The sequence below is a fragment of the Lepisma saccharinum genome, chromosome 10 (assembly GCF_977018435.1).
Source record: "Lepisma saccharinum chromosome 10, izLepSacc3.1, whole genome shotgun sequence".
In the NCBI taxonomy this organism is placed as follows: Eukaryota; Metazoa; Arthropoda; class Insecta; order Zygentoma; family Lepismatidae; genus Lepisma; species Lepisma saccharinum.
Window position 1 is genome coordinate 13,286,566 of NC_139238.1, and position 26,228 is coordinate 13,312,793.

A 26,228-nucleotide genomic window follows, 5' to 3' on the forward strand; every position below is an offset into this window, starting at 1 on the left:
TGAAATTCTTCGGTTGAAATGGCAGAAGATGAAAAAGTATACTGGCTCCTGTTTTTTACTTTGTTTGTTTCCTTAGTGTTTTTTGTGTGCCCTCTCCCATAAAAGTATAATTTTAAAAGAATGGACTATCTGAAAGAAAGAATCACAGTTGCCACCTCCCAAATCAGCTCAAGCACTAGCAGACGTCTTACGCAAGTCTGAGTGTGTGTGTGTGTGCACGTATTTGTTTTTCTATGTAACCTGACTTTTGCTCCACCCTGTATATTCCATTATTTCTACCGCCGATTCAACCTTCGTTCCAGTCAACTGGAATAGACTCACGCTACATCCATCATGAGGTAACGCCACTGGAAAATCCTAATTTAAAAACAAAAGAGGGCAGCAGTGCTACCAATTATAACACCACACCGAATGCTCTTTGGCAGCGCAATCTGAAACTTGAACCACATCACGAAAAATCGAACATAGGGCATTGGCTTTTACACATCTTCCACCTCATATATCACAAATGAGCAGAGGTGCTCTATAAGCAGTGTTCCCGCTAATCTATTTCATCCGGGGATTTCCCACGGGATCTGCTCCAGTACGTGGTCTAATATAGGGTCGGGAAACATTTTTTGTAAAGGGGCCAAACATTAAATATTTTACATTCCGCGGGCCAAGAGGCAAACTGTAGAATTTTTTTAGATAAGTCTACTTAAAAATACAAAAAAAAACAAGTTTACACAATATATATATATATATATATGTGTGTGTGTGTGTGTGTGTATGTATGTATGTATGTGTGTGTGTGTGTGTGTGTGGCTCAAAAAGTCACTTAACATCCCTAACATCCCTGATGCAAGGCCACATAAACATTAGCCTTGTCACTGCGAAGGACTTTTCATTTAATGGAAGCGTCACACTGTAATTGTTCGCGACAACCATTCATAATGCTCAGCTCTTCATGGATGTATCCGATTAAAATCTTGTGCAATGGCATGCGAACTTCTCTCCCTAGACATCACTTTGATCTCGATGCGTTACCGATTTCGCTAAACAAATTTTAAGGCATTTTTCTAATACCTCGAAAAGGAGCAAATTGGTTCAAGAATTCAGTCATAACTTTTTACTGGTTAAAGATACATCGAAAAAAACCTTCACCATTGCATTTCTCGTGAAATTCTAGCTGAATTAGATATATCATATCAGTCCCTTCCCATTTAAAATTCTGAAGTTGAATTCAAGGTGGCGGACATCAAGATGGCCGCCGACCATGCGGGTGGCGTCAATGTGGTTCCCCTTTGGCCTGGCAACGATTGGTCATCATCATTTCCACGTTGCGCGCTACAGTGGCCTTGTACCGAGGGTGTTAAGTGACTTTTTGAGCCACCCTTACAGAGCATTCGCTGACATTCGCTACGAGACTCGCCGGCAAGCGGCCCGGCATCAGCGCTTGTCTTTCTCGGTGAACGGGGTCCGCGACAGTCGGTAGAGTCTGCTATTAAAATTACAGTTTTCATATTGTGCACTAACCTTGACTACAGAAGATGTTGAAAATGATGCCCCTCTGCTGCAACACATTCCTGGCATCTCCGAAGGAAATTGACATTTACACGTGCAAGTTCGTCTACTGTAATTCTCCCGATTTCTCGTACAATACTCTCTTTTAACTCACGGATGGTGTGCGGATTGTCTTTGTATACTTTATTTCCCCATTTTTCTTTCCACTTTTATTCAGAACTGACCCTTTTACTCTAAACATTTTTACGAGGTTTAATATAGTGGCCCTATGTGGAACGGGGACACCAGGAAATTTCGTTGCAAAACGTCGTCGCACCTCCCCACAATTCCTCTTTCCGAAGTAACACTCGACAAGATAAATCCTTTGATGTAATGTAAACTTTTGTGGTGACATATTAAGCCACAGTCTTCAACACACGGACACGACACAACACAACTTCCGAGGGAAGATTATACTGGCGTCAGTCTGCAACGTCAACAGAAGGGGAAAGAGAGTGAAGGCAGGGAGAGCGAAAAAACAGACTGTAGCGTGCGACTGTCGCCGATCTGTTCACCGGGAGAGACAAGCGCTGATGCCGGGCCGCTTGCCGCCGAGTCTCGTAGCGAATGTCAGGGAATGCTCTGTATATAAATTTAGTGTAATGAAAATACTCAGTAGACCACAATCATTGTTTGAAACACAGATTTACTAATGAGCCATAACACAATGCGTATCGACAAACGTAGGAATGTTCCCATACACTCCAATAAACGCTGAAATGTTACTTTCATATAATTTCCGCGTTTAATTAATATTATCCCACTTTTTTTTTAAGAAATTGGAAATGTAAAAAAAAAAACATTCTTAGCTCGCGGACCATAGAAAAAGAGACGGCGGGCCGTAGTTTGCCGACCCCTGGTCTAATGCAACAACTTTGTCCCACCTCCACTTTTCCCCCTTTCAGGAATAACAATAGCTGGACTGCGGAAACTGTCTTTTCCCAGTGGGTGGCCGATGACATGTCGTTTCTATTTTTGAACTCGAAGGAACGTTTGACTTCCTTCTTTAGGCTACTTCTCTGAGAAAGAGGTAGGAAGTTGAGGACATCAACCTCTTAAGCATTCAGCGACACATAGAGGAATGTCACTTCAGACGAGAGACTGCTGATACTACTCCACTTCTCTATTTTTTATATACGGAGAACAGAGAATGTAATTTCGAGTAGAACATCGCCACAACTAGAAAAGAGTTGTGTGGGTGTGTGTGTATCGATCGCTGTCGCCATACGCGCAGTGTGGCGTTTGAAATATCTCCACTTGGAGGAAATTCCAGAAATCTTTTTTGAAGTATTGGGATATTATGCAAATTTGAAAGTTTCCCCCAGCACCAAAAATTAGCACCTAGACTGGCTAATGGCCCCTCATACCTCTTCTTCACAGGAGTATGCATGCATACTCCCTGCACATTGTGCCGCGCCGTGAAGGCCCGGAGGGGGGGGGGGGAGTGATTTATAAAATTTGAGTTCTCAGGCTATCCTTTGGTGTGAGCGATGCCGACATTATTATTATTATTATTATTATTATTATTATTAATAGTTTTGTTATCACGGTACTTCACTTCCACTAATTGCATGCTCTGTATCAATAACACTTGTAAACATTAAAATAGACACACATATGATTAAAATTATTCATTTAACTTCGATAAAACAATACATTTAGATTTAACAAGATAACTCTCACCTCAAACAGTGACTCAAAGTCTAACAAACTTATAACAAGTGTTACGAACAGTGTTACGTCATCTGGAGGGGGCTTACTTTACATTCTGTCATACAGACTTGCACTCCTCTTGAAATACAGTACTGAAAATAGGGGTATGATATAATAAGTTATTTAAACACTAGAAAGTTCCTTCCGTTTACCTTCTTATTGTTTTATTTGGGTATTATCACAGTATCTATGAATTATAATAGTCGACGGTCATTGTCACTTCTGCCCTTTCAGCTTCTCATTTTTGTAAGCCCCCTCCCCTGGACTTGGCTGCAGCCTAGGATATACTAGTAGCAATCCCCCCCCCCTGGTGAAGGCCCATTGAGGGTGTGGAAGTTGGCCCCACGCAATCCCAATGACGGCTACACTGGATGTAATGTAATCAGCACCTCCTGTTGTTTCTATACTTTCTTCCCTAGGGTTTCCCTAAGATATTCATTGATATAAAACTGAGCGTCGGCCCCCGTGGCGGAGTGGTTAGCAAATCGCGCTGCGACGCCAGGGGTCACGGGTTCGAATCCTGGCTTGGGCATGGACGTTTGTGATGTCTATTCATCAATTTCATCATATCATCACTCATCCCCATCTTCGCAAATTAGCCAAAAGTGGCAGAAGAAGCGAAGTAAAATATATGAAATCAAAATCAAAAATCAAAATAAGAAAAAAAAAACTGAGCGATGGACGTTGTCAAAAAAGTTCTCACTTGATACCACTTACCTTAGGAACGTACAAGAAGATATATTCTTATTTTTTTACAGATATTATTCAGAGTAACGCAACTTCCTTTCCTCACACACACACAAGGGCCTACGTGCACTGACATACGCTAAGGGGGTGATGCCCTCCCCCTCGAAATTTTGAGAAAATCAACATTTTCAAATAGGCAGTGAACTCGGGGAAAAACACAGTGGTAAATCCAAACTCCTGTCAAAATAACCCATCGATTGTTATTTTTGAGAGCGTAAAATTCTAAACATACGAAATATCTTGTTGTATATGCCGCCTTTCTAGAAAGCAGCTATGTACAGTCACGGACGCTTCTTGGTTGTAATGATCCCATTGAAAGTCAATGGGGTTCCTTCAATCCAGAAGTGTCCGTGACTGTACTATCCACCTTTAAAATTTCAGCTCCCACCGAGAAAGAATTCTGCGTACGTCAGTGATGACGTGGTGATAACGATGTCGCCTCATAATCGAGATATCCCGGCTTCGGTAACCCGTGTAGGAAGAACATTGTAGAGTTCCGATTCAACTTTAAACTGTAGATCCAGTCCCAAGAAACTCTTCCGAGCTTAATGCCCCTATCACATGGAACTGGATTTCTAGTTGGAATGCCCTAGTTGGCGATGAACTGACTTTCTAGGTAGAAATCATGGCCGCCTGGCTGACTGCTTGACTAGTTTTGAGGAATAGGACATGTTGTAATTGCTACTAACTTTCTTCGACTAGATTCTGTGGAACAGCCAATCAGAGCAAAGTTTACCCATGTGAAGATAATCTGTGAGTTTGCAAAGTAGCGTTTTTTGTCTGTGGTTTCCGAGTGCATACAGCACGAAAGGCATGTGTACAATTGAAAAAGCTAAAATATTCTTCCATGCGTGTATAGTAAACGTTGTAAAGTATGTATTTTATCAGCGCAATTCTTCCCTACCGAAAACCATTTAATACGAAGCGATATTCCTTTCGGTTGAATAGTTACCGTATTTTAAAAGTGCGAAGTGATACGTTGTTTACATCTCGCGCGGCCGCCATTATGGGAACGACAGACTATCGACAAGTACGGTGTAACAAGTACCGTGTGAGGCGAAAACTAGCAAATGGGTAGCCAGTCCAGCGTCAACTAGAGCATTACTACTGGTTTTCCAGTTCTGTGTGATTCAGGCTTTAAGGACTTTAAAGCAAATACAAACACTCATCCACGTCCTCTGATAAAACACACAAAGAAATCTCGGTCATATACATGTATATGAGGTCATCTAGTCTCCTGTAATGCATCTGGAAGATTATATTCATCTGAGAGAAGATCATATCCCTCAAACTCCTAATTCCTTGATCTTTAGCCGTAGAAGATGAAGTTCATGTTACATCAAAGTCCTAAGGCTCTCATAAGCCCCAGTATTCCTTTTTTTTTTTTAAAAAAAAAAAGGTCTCTGAAGCAATTTTCTGTCAGCTCTTTCTGCATCTAGATTCCCTCTTTTTGCCTCCCCACCCACTTCGAAGCTCTCTTCACATTTCTATTTCCCGATTTGTACATTTTCCATGTTCTTTCTTTTTAGGTATATTCCGTAGCAAGTGAGTTATCTATAATTCATGAATTAGCTTTTCAGAATTTAAGATCAGTCCAGAAAATTACCAACAAGCAGTTTTTATATTTGTAGCTTGTGTATATAAGTCAACTTGATGAACAAATCGGGACTGGACCTACAGTTTAAAGTGAGAACAGAACCACCGGGTATAGAACAGAATTTTATTCGGAAAGGGGGGGGATTATTCACATAGCAGCATTTTACTGGTACGGACAAAGTACACAATAAAATATTTCATAATTGCCAGTTATAACTTTCGTTATCTAAAAGGGATTTGCATATGCCACTTTCGTTTTTTCTATTTTTGTTTGAAATATTGTGATATTCTCAAAATTTCGGATTGCAGGAGGCCGTAGTGCCATCAGCTCCTTCCTACGTACGCCAGACAAAGACAACTTACTTACAAGTCGACGACGTTACCACTACGCCATTGGAGAGTACTTTGTGTGTACGTAAATAGTAAAGTTTAGAAATTAATTTGGAACTATATTTCTTCCGGAATGTGGTAGAAGGAAGGAATGGAAACTAACATTTGGTAATTGTGATTTGTAAGATGAATGCTGGAGTAACACAGATGGTTTTAAAGAATTTGATGTATATCAAGTATAGTAACACAATTAGCTATTTTTATTATTGATAAGTTTAGAAATTAATTTGGAACTATATTTCTTCCGGAAGGTGGTAGAAGGAAGGAATGGAAACTAACATTTGGTAATTGTGATTTGTAAGATGAATGCTGGAGTAACACAGATGGTTTTAAAGAATTTGATGTATATCAAGTATAGTAACACAATTAGCTGTTTTTATTATTGAAAAAACTATTATCTTTCTATTGCAGACTGGTTGCGTTGGTATGAAATGTGGATGGACAATCCATTGATTTATATAGACGGGGATGCTATTGAGAAGAACGTGGCTGAAAGTTACAGAACCATGCAAAAAAGTGTTCGAGTGTTCGCAGATATTCCAGGTAAGTAAACTTTTACGCGTACTTTACGTTGATCTACAATATAACTGACAGTAATCTTACCTCAGTGTATTTTTAATAATACGCGTACTAATTTCATGTCAGAATAAATGTTAAGTCTAGGAATTAATGATGTTTCTAGAATGCATATGTTCAGAGATTATTTTACAACGTTTCTCAACCGCCGCATAGCGAAAAATTAATTTGATCTAATGGTTGACAACTAATATAAGCCTACTTGAACATTTACCAACAAGCCATTTACCACTGAACCATCACTCATCGGGGAATTCCTCGAGAAGTGGTCCTACTCTATGTAAGTAACAAAATTAATTGTTCTGAAAATTATTAGGGTTTTGAATTGCATTAACGTTTAAATATTTGTGAATGTATATAATTTCCATATTTCACCAAAAAATGTAAACATCTGTAGCCTACATGCTTGACATACTAATGAAATCAAATTTTGCTACAGTTTTAAAGCATCAGATATGTAACACAGTTTCGTTGATGCTTTTCATACATTCAGACTATGTCGTCACGCTCAAGTTTATCCAGAGGGTGGGAATTTTCAAGTCATGAGGGAAACCCTGTTCATCGCCCCTTCTAATCGCACCCTGTTTTAAAGTACAAAAAATTGTCGAATTTTTCGACTGTGTGAATAAAATTATCAATCTTGATGAAAAGTACAATGACCTAAGATATCCAAACCTACCACACGTAACTTCGTAAAACTTAAACATATAAAATCTATCAAAGTTAACCAAATATAACCGTAAACAAATCTATTACGTTATAACCAAGTAGATCTTTAGTCCAGGTCAGCAAGATTTATCTTGCCTTAACAGATCTTGCCACGTCCCACCTACACACAATTACAACACTCTAAACACTTCAATTAGCAGGACGGCAAAAGTCTACCCATAAGTGCTAACTTCCTTAATTCAATTGGCGGACACAGATTCTAGATAACTCAGGGTTTGCTGGGTAAAACGTGAACAACAGCTTTTTTTTATACATATATATGCTTATTATAAACTTATCATAAGAAAGTCTGTTAGCACACTAGTCTTTAACCTTTATCAGTTACGTACATTTACATTTACTCTACACGTGCATTCACCACTTCTGGACTCAAAGGGGGGGCAGGGACCATTCAATTTATTCCTCGCAGTGAGGCGCCAGGGGGAGTATAGGAACCTAATTTTATTTAGGGCACTGTTTGCGGCCGACGTCACGGGCTCCCCTGTAAGAGAAAGTAGAATGTGCGCGGTACCCCCAACCACACCTGGGAACTGGCCGTAGCCAGCCGGCACCTCCGACACGCGGGCGCTGGGTAAAGGATTAAAGAATGCCGCGACACCCCCGGCGTTAGCTAGGAATCGGCAAGCCGACCGGTGTCTCCTGTACAAGGGCGGCAGGTTAGGAAGGAGGTCTAGGTGCTCCTAGACAAGCCGGGCAGGTACAACCTGGCACTTATCAGCCGAAGCGATTAGACCGGGTAATTAGGTTGCTGCTAGGCTCTTCTTCTTCTTTCTTCCTCCTTCCTTCCTTCTGGGATGGCTGCTAGGCTTTTGGCTAGATGGCCGGTTTTTCCCAGGATGTTTGCCAGTTGACATCCGGGAGCCAACTGAGGTCCGTTTTTTTTTTTGTTTTTTTTATTGACCTTTGTTGGTCAGGACGCATCTATTAAGAGGGCCTGCATCTTGTTGTCACTAGTCATTTACAGGTGTCTTATTATATAATTTATTTACAATAATAGAAGTTATACAATCAACAGTTACATTTCCCTCTGCATCTGTCGCAAGAGGCGCGGTCAGACATTGTTCCCAAAAAGTTACCAAACATGAAACCACGAAGGACATCACAGGACATTACGTGTTACCTTACGGCACCAGAGTGTCGACTAAATGGGTGATAACCCGATGTCGAGACGAACGGTCCGGCGCCTGCCGAATCTCCTGCAATCCTTGAAGTAGGGCTATGAGCCCTGTCAGGATGTCCGGTTGTGCTAGTTGTTGAAGTAGGTTCAGGAGGGTCGCTTAAGGACTGGTCGGATTTTTTGGAACTGCGGGGCGGCTAGCCAGTCGAGGTGCCGGAGTGCTGGGGCCTCTCCTGCTAGGTGGTGGCCGCTGATTGGCCGGTCTCTGCGGTGGTGATGGTCTTGGAGCCGTGGCGGATGACGTCACTGGCACTTCCTGTCGAATTGGCCGGGTTGGAGCTCGGCGTCTGATGTCAGATGGGGTTTTCTTCTCTGCTTTTATTTTTTTGAAGAGCGGGCAGCCTCTGTAGCTGGCAGAATGCTGCTGGGCGCAATTAACGCATCTTGGTGGTGTGGCCCGGTCCTTTTCCGGGCAGTCAGCAAATCGGTGAGCCCCCGCGCACTTGACAGCGGGGCGTAGCGAAACAATGCCGCTGGCCGTGCCCGACCCTCTGGCACGCGTGGCATTGGAGTATTTGCTTCGAGTGGTATTTTTCCACTCTGATTCTAAACTGACCGATGTACTCAAGCGAATAAATTCGTTGAGACTGCGGTGTTTTAGGTAGAACGACCATTAAAAGGGGTAATGGTCGCCTGGCCTGAGTGTGGCCACTGGAATCCTGGACCACTGGGTTGGTCTGTTCTTGACGTCGAATGGGAGCAGTGAGTCGGCTGACACTATGAATGGTATACCCAAGGTCGTTTATCAAACACTCCTGGACTTGCGCGGGGGACACATCCACCGGGAGTGTCGTATTATCACTTTTATCTTTGCCGCTGCTGATGAGTCGTATGCATGTCCAATGTTGTGGGTCTGTAGGAATTCGCGTATGACCATGAATTCCTTATGGTCGGATGCGTATACTCTGCAACAACCTTTGGTGAATTTGAAATCCACCTTGGTGCCGACGAGTGCAGTTATTTGGTTTGCTGTCGTGAGACTTGTCGTGTTGTATATGGAGATGCAGGGGGGCCTGCGTGTCTTCTCTGATGCGGGAACGGCCTTTTGTCCCCGTGTCTGACTGCTAGGCTGACTGCTAGGCTGCGACGCGACCTGGCAGTCGCTGTCGTACTCGCTGGTGGTAGAGTCCTCATCATTTACTTCTTTACTAGGTCGTCTCTTGCGGACTCTCTTCCTTAGTTTCCCCTTGTCCATAGCCGGGGATTTCCAGGATTGAGCGTGTCTCCTCTCTACCTCTGCTGGGCTGAATGGACGAGGTACTACGGCCTCGTGCCTGTCATTTCTGCAGTGCACGTACGTGGATTCGAAAGATGAGAATCTGAGCTCCGGTTTTTTTGTTGTTTTTTTATTTGACGTCAGGATTTGTGTATCCCAGCATATTGTTTATTTAACATTAACTGGAATCGACAATAATTTACAATACTGTTACAATAATTACTTTTCTTTACATCAATATTTTACAAAAACTAACGCAACTGTCGCGTTAGTACAATTTACAATGTTCCCAGAAAATCCCCAAAATCTACTCACTACTACATATATATGAACATTCACAATCATAATCATTACATTAACTTGATTGTCATTTCATTTATCTGGTTTATATAAACAGTCATGGACGGGGAAGTGAAACCCTCTCTACTCTGGGTTTTATTTGACCTATAGCTTGCACTAATGGGTTTGGATGCATCGTAATCCGCCTCCACAGGTTATCCCGGGCAATATATAGTATATCTTCAAACCTGGGCTGGTCCATGTCTTTGTGGAGTTGTTGTATACGTGTTGCTAACGGGTAATGTCCAATGTATCTGAGTGCTCTGTTTTGTACATATTGCAATTTCTGTAAATGTGTTTTAGCGGCCTGTAACCATGTAGGGTCGGCATATAATAATATAGGTCTAATCATCATTTGATACAGATGGAGTCTTGTTTCAATTGACAACGCTGGTGATCTTAGTAGAGGCATGAGGTATCCTGTTCTTTGTTTTGCCCTTCTTGCCACCTCATCTAGATGTGGGCCAAAAGTCAGTCTTGTATCAAGGCTTATTCCTAGGTACTTTATCTTATTGACCGTAGGGACTGGCGTCTGGAATATTTGGAGTTTGATTTTCTCCCTAGCTCCACTCGATGCAAAAACTATGGTGTTGCTTTTTGTTGGATTTATTTTTATTTTCCATTTCTGAGTCCATTTTATTAATTCTGGCACATACTTGTTAATTCATTTTTCGTAAGTGGAAAGTAATTTTGCATGTACACAGGAATTCGAAAGAAAGGCCCTCCCTTACGGTTATGCAACCCGGAATTTTATATCGTCTAGTTTCGCCTGGTAGAGTAGTTCCCGAGAGGAGCAGTGTTTCCAAACCTATAACCGTAGTGTTTCCAACCCCGTATTGGTTGGTTGGTTGTTGATTTGGTGTTTTAAGTCCACAATGCACAGTATGACTAATCGGGACTGGACCTACAGTTTAAAGTGGGATCCGAACCACTTTGTGCTCCCACCGGGACCCCTTGATTACAAGGCGACGACGCTACTACCACTACGCCATCCAAGCCTGTATTGCTTCGTAGAAGACGAAATCTTCACGTAACTTCTTCATTCGTGATTTACATTTGGTTTACAGACTCACATTACAGGACACTCTTTTCCTGTATTGCATGTTTTCTGAAGCATTTATTTTTCCTTCTGTGGTAAAAATTCTGTTATTATTTTACATCTTATTTTCTCTACCATTTATTGGCTAATCGCAACAATGAGGATGAATGATGACTCGATGAAATTGATAAAAGGACAGTCATAAAGGAACCATGGGGGACTAGATTCATATTTTTATTATTACTAATATCTTTCTCTTTTTTTACTTTACTTTTGGCTAGTCGCAACGATGAGGATTAGTGTATGATAAAATTCATGAAGGAACACTCATAAACAATCATACCCAGGCCGGGACTCGAACCCGGGAATTTCGGCAGCGAGATCAAAAGCCGACGGCTTACCACGCTCGGGCACAGCGGCGGCCAATTATTATTGGTGATATTGTCTCAAGTATTGTATTTTTCCACCATATTCTTTCTCACAATCATGAAACGGATGAAATTTTTTTTTTTTTAGCTTGCAATATAAAGCCCTACTGCAAGAAGCCAAATTGTGGGAATACGAAACAGAACCAAGTTAACATATCTTGGCCGTGGAAAGTGTTAATAGAAAATCTAGAATAGAACCATTTAACAATTGCCTGATTGCTTTTCCATTTGTTGTATGGGAAGAATTGTCTGAAATGTGTGTGTAGTGGCAGGCAAAAGAGAATACAAAGATCGAATAGAGAGGCAACACTGTCATTGTTCTGCACTGCACAGACCACGCGTCTCGTCGAGTGGGCGAGGCACTGTGGGTGCGAGCGAGCTGCTGTTGCTTCTGCAAAAAGAACACTCACAAACAACTGAATGATGCTCCGCTTAAAATCTAGTCAATCGAGAAAGGATTTGTTGAGGAAGTGAATTGAAATATAAACGCCAGAATTTGGTCTAAGCCTATAATGGTTACTAGCAATAAGAGCTGATCAATTTTTACATGTGGAATTCCGTAATGAACGAGGCAACAGGCCGCACTCCACACCTCTAGTCTGGTAACACTAATAAATCATCTCATTATATGCGTTCGGTTATGCTGATAGTCATGTTTAATATATTACCTTCAAACATAAACAATATCATGGACTCACTCAGAGGCAGAATTCAATTTTACGCTTTACTTTCCTGAAGATATTGTAGCAATATAATCATTCCGCTCTATTTTCGTATTCTCAATTGAACTCGCACTATTTTTTCCAGAAGTTGAGCCCCCCCTCCCTTCTCCCACCTTAAAATTTTTGGGTGAGAGGCTACAAACTATACTAAAACTGAATTACAGACAATACTTTACGACTCAAAGTGACGTGACCTAGAACGTAGTGAAAAATCACTGGTGCAAAATTCAACGTAATGATGATAAAATGAAGGTAGGAAAATGGATGTGCTAGAAAGTTTTACATACATACACACAGTTAGCTCCGTGTAGAAGATATTTCTTCACATTTTTCTCACCTTGGCTTCCTTGAATTCACGAAACTGTAAAGCCATGAACGCGTTAACCCCCTATAATCACGGAGTCCCAGGTTCGATTCCTGGTGGAGACACAACTGCCTAGTGCTTCGGATCCCACTTTCAACTGTAGGTCCCACTTCGGGTAGCCTTTTTGAGCATGAAATGGAATTAAAACAAAATTGGAACACGGTAACCCATCACAACACACGCGCAGAGAGCTTTGAACTTAATGACTGACAACTACATCGAACTTTCATCGAAGCTGGAATAAGGTCTATTTGCCGTGCCAAATAGTGTGAATTTTCAGTCTCCTGGTGCTTTCTATACGAAGTGCAAGCAAGTTATCTAAAAAAATTCAAATGTGAGGGTGAGTCGAGCTATGTTTCATTCAATAAGACTCTTAACTTCAAACATATTTTGCTCTATAGCTGTCGATTTTGAATGGGCATCTAAGACTGGTTGTTTAGCGGACCGGATTTGGAAAAAATCACGGGCTGTCATAGTTCCAATCACACTACAGACATAGCAAAAATTGATCGCCTGAAGATGAGAGAAGAGGTGATCTCTTGATATGTCTCGAAATATATAGATAGAATATATAGTCAATCAAAAAGAAAAACAGTGGATAATGTCCAATTAAGTATAGAAACGCTGTTAGAACCGGTGTTCATTCACAGAGCAGAAGGGTTATTTTGACAAAATTCTGTTTCCCGGCTGGCTGCTGCTACCTTCATTTGGTGCAAAGGTACATAAACCTTAATCTTAAAACTCAGCTAGCTTATCTACAGGGTAGGGTTCTTTGTAGACAACGAAACCAGACAGGATGCCTTCCAATGGAGACGTTTAAACTAATATATTATTTAAACACAGGATACATGGAGTAAGAATATTTACATGATAAGCTACATTCTTCTATAATTTTCTCGTTACAGTCAATTTTCATCTCAATATTCTTTTTATTTATTTTCTCTATTTGGATATTCTTCTATTTGTACTTCCTTCGTAGTGGGCAGATCTGGATCGGGACTTCCTTCTCAATGTGGAGGATCTGGATCGGAACTTCCTTCTCAATGGGCGGTCTGGATCGGAACTTCCTTCTCAATGGGCGGTCTGGATCGGAACTTCCTTCTCAATATGGAGGATCTGGACTTCCCTCTTAATGGACGTTCTGGATCTGGACTTCCTTCTGGATTTCAATTTATTTAGGTTTTGACTATTTAACGAATTCCTTTATCCTTTTCCAATTTTTTCTTTTAAGCTTTGGGAATAATACTAATATCCTCCCTTGGGGCTGCAATTGGAACGCGCCACCACTAACTAGGTCCAACAGAGTGTATACTTGGTGCAAACGATTTACACGCGCATCCAAGTAGGTGCTACAGTTAAACTGCGCAACCAAAAAGTGCTGTGGGGCGTCGATCAGAACGCGCTCGCCACTGATGTAAACAAAATTTCCCCTATGGGAATGGTAAATCAACCAAACAGATGCAATATCTGTTCAAAGACACAAACTTGTATCAGTGCTTTAACTTCCTTAATTTTCATATTAACTTACATATGATAACTGATTTGATTTATAAAATATATCTATTAATTTATTTATGTGTTCATATATGTTCCTCCATCGCTGATTTCCTCCTCTTCCGTATCTTCGGAAATTATTTCGGCCTCTCAAGTTTCTCCAATTTCCTCGATATCTATCATCGTTTCTCTCTCTTTCTTCCACAGAGTCTATGTTTCTTTCATACCTTCCATTGTTTCTTCCTACATCTCTTCTTTCTGCACTTGGTCCCTGGTTTCTAACTTCTGTTCTTCTTACATCAAATTCCTGTCTCCGGAACTTTGGTTTTGAGCGCCCTTCTTCTTCTGAATGTTGCCTCTTTCCATAGAATCTTCCTTCCTTATCGTTCCAGGAATTCAGAGTTTTTGTTAGCACATCTTCGGTTCTTAGATGTTCAATTAAATCATCAACTGCTTTTATCTTAACCGCTGCTATAGCTCTCTGTATTCTTAATGGCAATGTTTGGACAACTTGTTTAACCAGCTCCTCTTCACTGCATCCTTCCTTTAGGTTTTTGAAGCTTCTAAGAGTCTCCCTATGTTCTTCCAGGCTGTCGACTTTTGACCAATCTACATATCTTCTTTTTAATGCTTCTAGCTGCCTTTCCTTTATGTCTTCACTGTAGTAGTAATTCAGGAATTTTCGCCTGAACTCCTTAAAATTTCTAAATTTGTGCTCATTTAGTTGATACCATCCTGCTGCCGACTGTTCAAAACATGTCTCTATGACGTTCAAAATCATTCCTTCGGGGATCCTCATAAGTCTGACATTTGTTGTTAGTTCCCTTAAAAACTTTCTGGGACATTTATCAGATATATTCCCATTGAATTTTGGAAGATGCTGCAATTCTTGTGGCCTAGGTATCCTGGTCCTATAGTTCTAGTCTCTCGGGAATTCATTTTCCAATATGTCTAAGAGCCTTTCATTATTACTTCCATCTTCGCTATTCTTCCATTTCCTTTTCTTGTGACCTCCCGCTATTCTATATCTCTTATGCTTCTCTTCTTCCTCCGTCGTCGATTCATCGCTTGAACTCTCTTCTCTCAGCTCTTTCTTAACCTTCGTTTCTTCACTTTCTCGAAACCTAGGATTTATGTTTCCTTCTTTGATGAATAGCTTTCCTAACTTTCTTTCCACGTCTTCTACTTTCTTTTCTGTCTTCTCTATCTTTGACACTGCCCCATTTAATTTTCTGTCTAATTCCTTTTCTTTCTTATCTGCTGCATTAATTTTATTTTGATTTTCCTCAATGTCTTTCTCCATACTGCTAGTTTTTTCTTGAACTTCTTGCAGTTCCCGCGTACTTACTTCTCTCAGTTTTAGAACTTTCTTTTCCATTCTATTGCGTGTTTCCCAGCTTCTATCTTCCATTAGGACCTTTGCTTCTTCTATCTTGCTTTCATTTGCATCTACTCTAGAAGATACTGCTTCTATTTGCGATTTATTTTCAACAATTTTTCTTTCCATACTGTTGGTTCTGTGTATATTCTCCTCTCTAAGTTTTGAAACTTCTTCCTCGATAGTCTTATTTATATCCACGCTTTTTTTTTCAATCAGCAGTGTTGTTTCTTCTATCTTCTTTTCCAATGATCTTCTATTTTCTTCACATGTCTCGGTTATTATCTCGTACATTTTCTTGCTTTCATTTCTTACTGCTTCTAATTTTCTACTATTTTCATCAAGCCTTTCTTTCACTTCCTTGTTATTTTCTTCTAACTTTTGTTTTACTTCTCTGTTGTTCTCTTCCGCCTTCCTATTACTTTCTTCAATCTTCTCCTTCAGATCTCTGTTATTTTCATTTATCTGCATTGACAGCTTTTGGAACATTTCCATCAAGTTTATTTCTTCTGTTTTCTTCTGCTTTTCTTTTAGCTTTTCCTTCTTGCATTCCTTACATGTATAGTCATCTTCCCTTTTACTTATTGATATGTATTTCTCCTTTCTTATTCCTTCGCACGTCCAATGTTTCATTTCCTTACATGTGACACAGAAAATAATTTCTTCCTTGTTTCCTTCCTCTCCGCAACAAATGAAAGTTTCCATTTTTTCTCCGTCTTCCTTCATTGTAGCTTCTCCATTCTCATTTCCATCTTTATCCTTTTCCTCCACTTTCAATTATTCTTTCTCTCTTCGCTGTCTGGTTCCTAATTCTCTAGCCCCAAAAGTTGGTCGCCATTTATTTATGCTACCTTCATTTGGTGCAAAGGTACATAAACCTTAATCTTAAAACTCAGCTAGCTTATCTACAGGGTAGGGTTCTTTGTAGACAACGAAACCAGACAGGATGCCTTCCAATGGAGACGTTTAAACGAATATATTATTTAAACACAGGATACATGGAGTAAGAATATTTACATGATAAGCTACATTCTTCTATAATTTTCTCGTTACAGTCAATTTTCATCTCAATATTCTTTTTATTTATTTTCTCTATTTGGATATTCTTCTATTTGTACTTCCTTCGTAGTGGGCAGATCTGGATCGGAACTTCCTTCTCAATGGGCGGTCTGGATCGGAACTTCCTTCTCAATATGGAGGATCTGGACTTCCCTCTTAATGGACGTTCTGGATCTGGACTTCCTTCTGGATTTCAATTTATTTAGGTTTTGACTATTTAACGAATTCCTTTGTCCTTTTCCAATTTTTTCTTTTAAGCTTTGGGAATAATACTAATATCCTCCCTTGGGGCTGCAATTGGAACGCGCCACCACTAACAAGGTCCAACAGAGTGTATACTTGGTGCAAACGATTTACACGCGCATCCAAGTAGGTGCTACAGTTAAACTGCGCAACCAAAAAGTGCTGTGGGGCGTCGATCAGAACGCGCTTGCCACTGATGTAAACAAAATTTCCCCTATGGGAATGGTAAATCAACCAAACAGATGCAATATCTGTTCAAAGACACAAACTTGTATCAGTGCTTTGACTTCCTTAATTTTCATATTAACTTACATATGATAACTGATTTGATTTATAAAATATATCTATTAATTTATTTATTTCATATTTATTCTTTGTCTTCTTATAATATATTCTATTGTTTTCTTTCTTTCCAATTTCCTTTGTTCTTATTTATAAAGTTATTCACATATATTATTTTATTCTTAACCTTGCACGCCTGGTGCTGCCATCTCTATTCGTCTTTGGCAAACTATTCACATTACTTGGTCCTATTGGGTACGTAACACTGCTTCGGAGAAGAGGGCTTTGTAAAGTTGACGCTTCTTGCCCAAGCGGTAGACCTAATTCGTTGTTTGGCCACGAGTTCCTTCGTAGGTAAACGCGGCAACAGAGGATCACTGCCATAAAGGTGGTTCCCGCGCCGGCTGAAAGAGCGACGGGAAATTAAAGAACCATTGTCACTAACTTCAGACAGACATCTAATCATTTCCTTAGGTTTCGAAGCTGATCCGAAGGGACAACAAATACCAAAAAAAAAACGATATGAATTAAATGATCGATTGGTCCGTCCTTCTGTTGATGGATGGCAATCCATATTAACAATAATAATCGTAAGCTTATCATTAAAGAGTCAACAATCAAAGCTGATACGCATCTATTGATCAGAAATTACTTCACAATCTAAGACATAACACTTTATCAAAACTTCATTCCCCTCCCCTCCACCTCAAATTTAATACTCAATCTTCCCAACAAAATTTCCATGCCAATTTTAGACTTCCTGTTGATATTGCACCCTCCAAAAAAGCAATCTAAGACGTAATAGTAATATACAAGAGTTGGGATTCCCTGCCCCCAAAATAATTATCAATCCAGCTACCTGAAAATCCCACTAACTTCATTAATCGCCCACCATAATTTCCCTATCAATCTAAGGCCTAATATGTAAGAGTTGGATATCGCCCCCCCACCAATATTACTTATTACCCGTAACAATTCCCCTGACAATCTACAAATTACTATTTGTATAACAGCAATGGCTAATTGATAACGTAATTAAACTTGTTCCCTGTTTACTGAGTCAAATTTCCATCACAGTCTGCGCCATAATGCCCCTCCCCCTGGGCACCACTGATTTAGAACTGTGACAACGAGATAGGTGTAATGTAACTAATAGTTAAGTGTTAGGAATTGGTGCATGTGTGCTGCGCATTTGAATTTCATGTGAATCAATAATGTGAATATTAATATTATAGAATATAATATAATGGTGCAGGTGTGTGAAAAAGTAACCATGAGCACCAAGGTATCAATAAAAAATAATTGGAAACATAAGTTGCATATGGAGATGTGTGTAATTAGTTTTGTTCTGGGATGTAGCAAAGAACATCGGTTAAACCGTGCGGGGTTTCAATACTGTGTCCACCCGCCGTTGGATTCAAGCACTGCATCTAGTCGACAAGGCAAGGATTTCACGAGCAGATGTTTGCTCTTCTCCTTAAACTCTCCCAAACATCAAACACGTGAAAATGTTTTCGATTGGGAGACTTCGCTGGCCAATCTACTCTTGAAATTCCTGGGTGCTGATTAAACCAGGTGGTGTTCGCTTTCGATGTATGGACGCTGCTGTTGTCTTGATCGAAAGTCACGTGCGAAATCTCATCATCAAGGTGTCTCTCTCGCACGCTGGGAAGCGTGTGGTTTTCCAGCACTGCGATGTATTCCTGCGAATTCATTCTCGAGGACACTTCCACCAATCCACCTACTCCAGACGAACTGATCCATCCCCACACCACCACGGATATCCTGCCACTCCTAGCATGGGTAGAAATGTTCTCGGGGCCGTAGCGAGTGTTGTTGCGCCTCCAAACATAAACCTGACCATCTTCGTCAGACGAAAATACTTTTTTGTCGCTCAAAATTACGTTCTGCCAAAATTCTTGAGGAGCTAATAAATATTGTAAAGAAAACTGATCCGTGCTTCGTGATGGAAATGCATCATTGCTTCTTTCTTTGCCGCTCGACGGTGCCGAACTGTTGCAGCATGGCACTCCAGTTTCAACTCTTGGCGAATCTTCGTTGTAGCCATGAAGGGATTGCCCTCGCTCATCTCAATGATGCCTGCATCTTCTTCCCTGGTTGCCTTCCTCGGCCGGCCTTTGTTGGGTCTTGACTTCATTCCTTGGTCCCCTTATTCCTCGTAACACCGAATCCAACGCCTGACGCATGATTCGTCCACACCATGGGTCGTAGCAATCTGTAGTGCAGCAGATCCGCCGCACAAGAACATGCGGACTATCTTCTCTCCTGTAAATTCCGAAAGTAAGGCATGATGAAATGATATCGTAAAGGGACATTCGGACCGAAGGGACATGCTGCACGTAGCACATGCCTCTTGAAACCACCTTATCATTGGTGCATGTAGAGTTTCACGCCCATTCCGGTGCAGAAAGTTTCATTTTATTGGTTCCGTTGCAAGTGGCATGCTCAAGGCATAGATACGAGTAAAACTGCTGCAGGATCTCGAACGAAGCACCCACCGGGGCTCGAATTAAAGGCAAAGCGTGGTGGCAAAAGGCAACCGTGAAGTTACTGCATCTGAGATTTACGTCAAGCAGGGCCTGCGTGGTGTGTGCAAAAAACTCACGCTTGCTTTAGGAAATAAGGATACTATTGAATCAATGCAATATAAAAGAGTATATACCGTAAAATATACATTATTATTGACTCATGCATTCCCTGAAAAAATGCATTGTTTTCTCGCACATTTCTGCCCGCAATGAATATAAATGCATAATCTATTAAATTAAGCAGGTGCATGCAGATTTAAAATATTGATAAGGTAATTCAATTGAATTGAATTGAATTGTTGTTTTTTTAAGTCCACTTTGTGCACAGAAAGGCTAATTGGGACTGGACCCACAGTTTATAGTGGGTTCCGAACCACTATGTTCCTCCACCGGGTATCGAACCCGGGACCCCTTGATTAAAGGTGACGACTCTACGATTGCGCCATAGGGGAGGCCCTAGTCCTCTTACGGAGATAATTCGTTCGGAGCAATAGAAATGCCCTATCAAAACAATTGGGGAATATTATTTTCAATGTGGATATTTTTCGGAAAATATGTTTCTAACAACAGTTTACCTAAATAGTGGGGACTTGGGGTGAGAGAGAGGGACGGAGTTGGAAGAGAGAGAGAGAGAGAGAGGAAAAGCACACAATTTTCTGTTCAGTGCGAACCTTTGGGATTGCTTTTTCCTAGCGCACCAAAAACACAATACGTATAACCCAAATACAACCCAAACTTTCAATGGCAAAATTGTGAGTCAATCACTCAACTGGAATAAAAAGTACGGATTTAAATGTAGGCCAGAAGATAGTTATTGCGCTACCATGTGCCAAAACAATCCACTTTGCCCGCGAGAATTGTCATGCCTGAGTGATATGTAGTTTACGTTAGTTGTGAGAGTTGCTTCAATTCCATTGCCTGCCAAGAATAATGATAGCGCTGAAAGCATAAAATACAGAAATGTGCATGTTTGGCGAGCTATGAGAAAAGCAGATCCTTGTGTTTTCTTTTCAAAATTTACTAATTTTATGTCAACTTTTACATATAGCCAATGGCGACAGAGAATGAATGATGCTTCAGGGAAATTGATGAAGATTGAAGAAACAACGAAAAAGAAAAACTCATTATCAGAGGCTAGGACCCAAGAACCCTGGTTACGCAGCATGTTATGATACTTAAGTATATCACGGATTGCTGCTAAATCCATTCCTAGATATTTGTAATGAATGAACCCCCGCCCCCGCTACGAGAAAAAAGAAAGACTATAGGATGTGAAACATTCACAATGTAATTGCATTGCTTTACATCGCTCTTGGCTGTATTCCAAATGTACAACCTTAGTGACAATGAAGTTCGACCAGTCACAAATATAGGAGTGCGTTGTGAAAGAAGGAGAGAACACATGCATATGCTGAACATATTTTATTCAGCAGGCTACATGGAACAAAGGAAAACGTAAATTTCCGCTGCAACACAGCAATGTATGGTGTCCACACAAAATAAAACATTTTCGTCCATCTACACGTGACATTGAAGTTCAACCACTGTTAGAGGGGATCCTGTTTACCATGGTGTGACGCCGCCCCGTCGGCGAATAACTGTGGCAATGCGTCGGGGCATGCTGCGGACGAGTCGTTCAAGGTATTCCACATCGATGCGGTGCCATTCCTCCTGCAGGCAGGCGATAAGAGCAGCCACTGTCGTGGGTTCCCTCTGTTGCACACGTCGCTTAAGAACACGCCACACATTCTCAATGGGCGAGAGGTCGGGACTCGATGGTGGCCATGGCAGAGTTCGCACGTGATGGCGAGTCAACCATTCTCTTGTCAGCCGCGCTGTATGAGGCCTGGAATTGTCGTGTTGATAGATGAGACGCCGCCTGTGGAACAGGTGATTTCGCACTGTGAGAAGATGCCGCTCCAGTATGCGTGTATAGGCGTGTGCATTCACAATGCCCTCACAGACGTGTAGTGGGCCAACCCCAGATGCCGTCATGCATCTCCATACCATCACTGACGCAGGTTTCTGTACCCGACGTGCATAACATTTTGTTTCATTCTGTTCCTCCTTCCGACAAATGACTGTTTTCCGTATTTTCCCGTACACAACATTAAAAATGGATTCGTCCGTCCAGAAAACCCTGTTCCACTGCCGAAATGTCCATCCCCGGTACATTCGTGCTCACCGTAGTCGATTGCCTTTATTCAACATGGAAAGGAAGGGTTTACGTTTCGCCTTGTACACTCGGTAACCGCATCGCTGTAGGTAACGGCGAATGGTTCTGGTTGACACTTCAATGTGAAAGCGTTCTCGAGTCCACAGTCGTAATTCGGCCACAGAAACATGATTGTTGGTCTGGATATAGCGCCTAAATATCCGTAGGTCACGCACGCTCAGCAGGCGTTTTCGACTGGGGACCTTACCTGGCTATGTAGTACCCGTATTTTGGTGGTGTTTGATGATGCAGTGAACGGTTGACTTGGGTAAGTTCAGTTGGCGCCCTATTTCCCGTTCACTGAGTCCATCCCGTTGCAACTCCACCACTCTTCTCCTCACGGTGTTGTCAATAGGTTTGCCCCTGGCCTTTGTGATGATGCACTGCGGTTCCTCGGTGCACAGCACGCGCTTATATACGGCGGACTCCCTTATCGTGTCCGTGACGTCATGCTTCCGTCGAATGCGCCACTATCTGGAATTTACCGTATGGGTCTGGTGCCTGGTCGAAGTTCAATGTCACGCGTATTGTTCCACGTTTTCGTTCTTTACGTGACCTTGGGTGCAACATGCTGGGATCACGATTCTTGCCTGCTCACACGCCTCCTCTTACACACATGCGTCACTTCTGCGGGTCACCCATTCCACCGCCTGTGCCTCTGTGCATTTAATCACGTATTCCTTTCTGGTCGAACTTCATTGTCACCAAGGTTGTAGTAAGAGATCAGAGATAAGTTAGATTTTTTTTGTGCCAAGGTATAAGTGTATTTGAGCGCAAGGGCTACCTATTTCATCATTTATAAAGAGTTAACTTCGTCGTTACAGTAGCACCAGGCACAAATGCACCAATTTCTATTTCGGTTATTTTACATCACTCTTCTGCCTCTTCAGTTAATCGCGATAATATGAATGAATTATCAATTTATAAAATTCTGACGGGACAAACTCCGTGATACATTCATGCCTGACCAGAGTTCGAATCTGGAACATATGACCTCGCTTCGCTAGAAAGGCTGGCAGAAATGTATCGGAAAAGTGTAGGAGCACCAAGAACCGGTTTCACCCAGCACAGACAATGAAATCATTTACAGCGACTCGCTGTGGCAGTGTTGCTCGTCATCCCCTCCCCCTCACTCGCAGATAGCATAGCCTTCTCAGCACCCACATGCTGATGGAGGAGTGGAACCACAAGCAAAACAACCTGCGCAGAACCACGACTCCTGTGTACCGTACTCCCGCGAGGAGGGGCGAGGGAGAGTGGCCCGAACTGAAGGGAAGAAGGGAGATCTGCGCGGGTACTTTTCGTCCCAAGGATTTTTTTCGTTGTGGTCGATCTATACTTTTCGTTTCAGGCATATTCCGACTGGAAGGTTTCTGGCACCCCTCCGCCCCCCCTTCCCACCATGGTTAATAAATGAGACCCTTGCACTTTCAAAACCCTTATCGCAAGAAAAAGCTGGCATCAATTTTACACCACCATACAATAAGATTTACACGGGAAACATTTCCTAACATATTTTCTTGATTCGGACTAAGGGCAAATTAAAAATAGTCAAAGAATTAAATTACTGAAAATATGGAAAAGCCCGATACCGAAATCTGTAATGAGTGCGAAGGGAAAATAGAGAAAAGGAAAAAAAAATTAAGTATAAAAGTATTCGAATAACCAGATTAAGAGAGAAAGTTAACACGGCTCGAACAATGCAAATGAAAAAAAAACGGGAATACGAATTGAAATATACGACAATCGGAAGTAGGCTGAAGGAAGCAAATTTTAATAAACGTGGAAAGAAAACATAATGAAAGGAGCGCTGGTTCGATTCGCGACGAAAGTTCATATTTGTTGTTCGAATCCCAGTCTACACTGTATGTCCAGATGCATTTACACTTAAAACAAACTTCGTGGAACTTTTTCCAAATCAGATGTCGCCAAAAATTTAAAAACAAAAAGAATAACTCTGAAGGAAAAATGCCGAAAGCGTTATTGCAAAATGAAAAACAAAAATCTTCACATATTCGTTCGGAAGTGGTAAAAGAATAATAAAAAACTCAAGCATAAATGTTAATAACACTTGTTATTATTACCAGAGACATTCTCAAAATAAACTTCTTGTCCGTTAAAATCAAATCAAGAGGAAAGCAAGATCTCCACCCGGTCGCGTGAATCTGTGGCTAGATTCAAGAGTTGGAAACACTACGCTTCTCGCGAGCTGCTATTCCTGGCGAAACTAGATGATATAAAATTCCGGGTTGCATAACCGTAAGGGGGGCGTTCTATTCGATTTCGAGTGTACTAACAATGCAGTATCATCTGCATATGTTGCTAGTAATCCTTCTTTCGGATATGGAATATCTGCCGTATATAATGAGTATAACGTAGGGGAAAGTTGAGCCTTGAGGCACCCCTGCTTCAATAGATCTGGAAGTAGATTGCTGCCCTTGCACAGTTACTATAAATTTTCTGTTTTGCAGATAATTCATCATAACTTTTAAGTAGCACTGAGGCAGCGGAAGTTGTTGTAATTTGAGCATTAGTCCACCGTGCCATACTCTATCGAATGCTTGATGCACGTCCAGAAATAGACCAGCGACACGATGCTTTCTGTTGTTATGAACAGCAATATAGTCAACGACTCTGACAAGTTGTTCGGTAGTACCGTGATTTTTCCGAAAGCCAAATTGGTGGTTTGGTATTAGCTGATGTTCGTCTATAATAACTGTGAGACGCTGGCACAACATCCTTTCGAAAAGCTTACTAACATGAGATAATAGACTTATAGACCTATAGTTTGTCTTCTCATGCGGATTCTTTCCCATTTTTGGAATAGCTATGATCTTTGCCATTTTCCATTGTGCTGGAAAATAGCCCAGTCGTATAATGTTAGTAAAAAGTTTGGCAAGATACACAAACCCCTTTCTTGTGAGATTCTGAAGTGCCGCAGGTGGAATACCATCTAGACCAGGTGCTGCTTTCGGTTTTAGCTTTTTTGTCAGCCTTTGGACTTCACGAGGTGTTACGTGTGGAGCATCAAGAATCGATGGAAGTTGTAGAAGTTGGTCGGATATATTTTGAACCTCTTGCTCTGTTTCTTGATCATTAAGTTCTGCTTTAAGTTTGAAATGCGTTTGGAATTGGTCTGCAAGAGTTTCCGCTATTTCCTGAGGATTCACTATAGGTCCTTCTGGAGAATTTAAGGAATTCAACGTTGGCTTATCTCTTGCATTGAGAGTGCGCGCTAACTTCCAAAATTGCCTATCTTGTGGTTCCAGTTTTCGTAGACGTTCATCCCATTGGGAGGTCCGCTCTCTTACTAGGAAAGTATGTAATTCTTTGGCAAGCAACCTCCATTCGTAAAGATGGTGGGGTGATTGGGTTCTATACCAGCGACATCGGGCCCATCGTGTCAAACAAAGTAAAATTTCCAGTACTGGAAAAGTGTTTGGCGTAGGTAAAGTAGACATGGTAATCGTTGTTCGGTTCCAAGATGTTTTAATATCCTCTGTAAAGTTGTTTACTGCTTCATCGATCTCCTCAGCCGTATTCATTGATTGATGGAGGTTCAGTCTCATATGTGATTGCCGGCGAAAAGCATTCCAATCTGTTTTGGGTTCCTGTAGTGCCTGGAACCTATGATAGTAGATGCCCTGGGCAATAGCTGCGATAACAGGGAGATGATCCGAGGTAACAGCGTCTTCAACATGTGGTGCAGTACTAATGCCTACTCCTTTGTTCAAAAGTACGTCTAAGACATCAGGTGTTCCTCTACCCCTAGGGTAGAAATTAGGGTCCAGTGGAGCAGATATAGAAAATTCAGTATCTGGCAGCGCTTGCAGCAGAATATTTCCAGATGGGTTAGATATTCTGGAATGCCATATAGGATGCTTGGCATTAAGATCGCCTCCAACAATAACGTTGGATCCCAGTGTGTCCAATTGTAGTACGTCTTCATAATCCAGCACTGTAGCTGGGAGCTCCGGTCTCGCTGCGCTGGGTTTTATAGTCAGGGTGGCGCATGGGTGGTGAAAATTTTAACTACAAGTACGCGTTGCTAACTCATTTTTTTACATATTGCAAACTTCGTACTGAGGAATATCAAGGTTTTGACATTGAGAAATCACTAGTGGGAAAATCACTAGATGCACGTGACAATATAAACTAAAACTGTGTGCATTCAGACAATACAATTAATAATGAGCCTCGCAGGACTCTGCTATTCTAAACAACACGTTGAACAATGTAAATGATAATAATTGATAACATTAAAAAGAATATAGCGACCACGCAGGGTCTAATAATGAGTGAAGCTAGTAAACGTAGAGGTGGAACCGTTAAACCTTTACAGAAAACATTTAAACTAAAAGCGTACGCCTCGCAGGGACATTCCGCTTAACTCTTTCATCCGATTAAAAATAATATAGCGAGCACGCAAG

At 41.3% G+C, this 26,228-nt stretch overlaps 1 protein-coding gene across 1 annotated transcript in view; it reads left to right on the top strand.

Moving 5' to 3' along the window:
• The window catches only part of LOC145994472 (dynein axonemal heavy chain 1-like), a 1,132,367-nt gene that overhangs the window by 124,908 nt on the left and 981,231 nt on the right, over positions 1 to 26,228 (top strand). The window contains exon 14 of the mRNA XM_083130607.1: positions 6,400 to 6,531. Coding sequence (XP_082986733.1) covers positions 6,400 to 6,531 — 132 coding nt within the window. The remainder of the gene's footprint in view (positions 1 to 6,399; positions 6,532 to 26,228) is intronic.